This window comes from Nicotiana attenuata, unplaced genomic scaffold (assembly GCF_001879085.1).
Source record: "Nicotiana attenuata strain UT unplaced genomic scaffold, NIATTr2, whole genome shotgun sequence".
In the NCBI taxonomy this organism is placed as follows: Eukaryota; Viridiplantae; Streptophyta; class Magnoliopsida; order Solanales; family Solanaceae; genus Nicotiana; species Nicotiana attenuata.
This window is the reverse complement of record NW_017670275.1, coordinates 1,417,982-1,421,562: the sequence shown is the minus strand read 5'-3', so window position 1 is coordinate 1,421,562 and position 3,581 is coordinate 1,417,982. Positions and strand designations below refer to the sequence as shown.

The window sequence follows — 3,581 nt, the reverse complement described above, 5'->3', positions numbered from 1 at the left end:
GAAGACTTTTGAACTTGTGGTGTAAAATGAGGCACATATATTTTGTGTGGCTATAAATCATCACATAAAGGTAAATTGTTTCCAAATAAGGAAAGGGGTCATTCTTTTTGGCACGGACCAAAAAGGAAATAGGTTCACATAAATTGAAACGGAGGGAGTATAAAATTTCTCTCATTAATTAAAATTTATTGTTCTTTCGTATAAATGAATATGTAAATCATCATGTGTCATTATTAACGTGCAACGCACGTCTATAGATACTAGTATTAATTAAATACATCAATGAGCATTTCTTGGTTTTGATTGTTTCAAATGTTTTGTCTTGAAAATCCTGGAGGAATGTTGAATTTCAGGTCAAGAGATTATGTTGAAATTTTGAAAATCCTTAATCCATCATCACAAGAAGCAGTACGTTCAAGTATAATCACTATGTCATTCTTTTGCTTAATTAGATCGTTAACCTAAAACAGCTGGTAAGTATATGCATATTGGATGATAATTCTGATATATAAGCTAATAGTGTTAAACAAATTTACACAATCATCATATTTTAATCAACTGTAGTAGCTAATGTACCTTATTTTGTTGTATGAACAATTACGTGAAATTATTTGTTAAGTAATCCTTTTTATACAATCATCATATAAAAACTGAAATCTAAAAGGAAAAATCTCTACTAACGATAGAACCTATAATAAAGTCGCAATTTTCCCAAAGTTAAATGACGTACGTCAAGATCATTAAAGGGAGTTGAATTTCTTGAGTCAAATAGACCTTTTTGACATTTTCTTGGTTTCAATACAAATATTCAAAGTCAAAACCAACAGAATAGTACAGCGGAAAGTCAAGATTACCAACCGTAAGTAAAACAAAAAAAAAGGGCAAAACATAGAATTGCCATTAATTTAACAGCTTATCAAAAAATTACAACTGCATGAGTAAATTAAACTGCATATCCAAACGTAAATAACTAGACTACTTAAACTGGGTTTTGTCAGATTCCAAACCGAGAAGCTCCTCCAACAACTTATCATCCAAATACTCAAATTCAATCACTTCTTTAACTTCATTCCCATTCTGAACAGAAGAATAGCTTGACGAACACGAGGAAGATGATGAGAATGGACATGATGAGGAGGAGAAAGATGGATACTCATGGGGGAAGTTAAGAACTGCAAAACGACCTCTCATTTCAAATGCAGCTTTATCATAAGCTCTTGCAGCTTCCTCTGCAGTAACATAAGTTCCAAGCCAAACTCTCACCCCATTCTTATTGGTATCCCTTATCTCCGCTGCGTATTTCCCCCATGGCCTCTTTCTTACTCCTCTGTATCTTACTTCTTCTCTTGATTCCTTATTGTCATTAGAGTTATCTTGATCCATGTTTCAGTCGCATGCAGGTGATGTAAATAGATAATAAGTACCGTTAATAGTTATAATTAATATGGTGCTATATATAGTGAGGGGACGTCTAAAAAAACATTCAAGATTATTGCAACTAAAAAAAGTTTTCAGGGTGAATCTTAGTACGTGATGGCTTTAGGTCTGGCTTCCTTTGTTATTTGTTCTTTAATATTATGTGTCTTTTTCAGATGGCTATCCAAAGTCAAACTTTAGGGAATTTAGATTGATTGTAATTGGTAAGCCATGCTCCAATCAAGAGGCAGCCCTTCCTATTACTATACCATATTTAAATATGTCTAGCTAGTAAATATTCGATTAATTAGAATCTACATATGCTAATTAATATGCTGCTAGCTAGATACCAAGATGGTCCCCAAAAGTGATCATGTCCGTAGGGATGACGGTCTTGAGGTTGTCATATTTATTACGTACATATATATACTGAGTTAGAGGCCCTTTAGTGATTAATTAATTTTTGGTATATTTAGTGGAGAAAACTGAAATATAAGGATAGATAGGTCCCCCTAAATGATTCTTCAAGGTAGCAGGTTAGATTTGGTTCGTACAAGTGGCTTGTTAATTTTAATTCATGTGTAATCGTACTTAATTGAAAAGCATGAGATCATGCGATCAAACTACTGATAATGTAAGCATATATAGTCTGTATTCATAGAATGAGGAAATCAGATGTTTCATTGAGCTTAGATATCAATTGACACAATACTATTCACAATTAAATAATTATGTTAATAGAATGTATTGATTGTATCTGGACTTCTTGCTTGATGGTATCCAATTCTCATTTAACCTTTAATTTGAGGTCGCAAGTTTGAGTATTTCAAATGAGATTTTGTTTGATTATAGTAAAATGTTAATGAAATTAAAGTATCGAATTAAAAAGACTTTTGTCATCTCTATGGTAAATTTGATGTAACTTTATCGAGTGATTGGAAGATGGAAACAAATCTCCTGCTATTTATATATGTTACAATTGAATGCCCTTAATTATGAGCTTTGTTAAAAAATGAATACACTTATGAGCATTTGTTTGACTTATGGACTGTTTGAAATGTGTTTGTTAGCTTCCATAGTTATGGAAGTTCTTAGATGAAGGTTTAGCTCGGAAAGAAGACTAAGGAAGAAAACATAGTAACTGTTTCATTGAGAAGAAAGAAAATGAATCTCGTGTATTTACAAGAGTATCTACTGTGTACTTATACAGGTAATAAGATGCTAACCTTCTAACTACCTTCCTAACTAACCACATTAATAAGATTAACTAACTCCCCTTTTTTAACCCCCTTAGCTAACTATAGTTTACTAGATCCACTTCTCTCAACACTCCCCCTCAAGCTGAAGGCTTGAAGAGGTTCTTCACTCCAAGTTTGTCCAGAAAATTGTCATGTTGAGCCTTGCCCAAGCCTTTTGTGAGTAAATCTTCTAACTGCTCCTTGGTAGATACATGCTGAGTTTTCAATACCCCTTGTACTATTCTTTCTCGAACAAAATGACAGTCTATATCAATATGTTTGGTTCTTTCATGGAAGATGGGATTGACTGCAATTTGAATTGCAGCCTTGCTATCACACATAAGCTTCACAGGTGAGTTTAGCTAAATTTCAAGCTCTTTGAACAACCCATTTAACCATACTATTTCAGCAGTACATGATGCCATGCTCCTAAACTCAGCTTTTGCTGAGCTTCTGGAGACAGTCTCCTGCTTCTTTTATTTCCATGAGATCAAAGCATTACCAAACTTCACTATATAACCAATGACTGACCTCCTAGTTTGTAAGCACGAACCCCAGTCAGAATCACAGTATGCAGACAATTCATTTGCATTCTGTGCTGGCATGAAGAGTCCTAGTCGAGGAGCTCCTTTTATGTACCTCACAACCCTCAAGGCAGCTTCCATGTGAGACACCTTAGGATTGTGCATATACTGACTCAAGACCTGAACCACAAAGGCTATGTCTGGTCTAGTCATAGTCAAGTAAAGTAGTCTCCCTACAAGTCTTTGATAACTGCCTGGATCCTTGAGTATAGCATCTGATGCTTCTGAACTTCTTATGCCTGTTACAACTTTGTCATACTCCTCAGATGTTAACTTCTAATTCACCTCTAGAGGTGTGCCTGCTGGCTTAGCTCCCCCTAGCCGTGACTCAAAAATGAGTTCG

General features: G+C 34.6%; 1 protein-coding gene across 1 annotated transcript; it reads right to left on the bottom strand.

The window, feature by feature from the left end:
* Positions 1–952: 952 nt before the first annotated feature.
* Positions 953–1,394, bottom strand: LOC109237114 (ethylene-responsive transcription factor ERF098-like). Its single transcript, XM_019403375.1, has one exon. It carries the CDS (start codon positions 1,381–1,383, stop codon positions 976–978), a length of 408 nt encoding a protein of 135 aa, XP_019258920.1. The 5' UTR covers positions 1,384–1,394; the 3' UTR covers positions 953–975.
* Between the last annotated feature and the right edge of the window lie 2,187 nt (positions 1,395–3,581).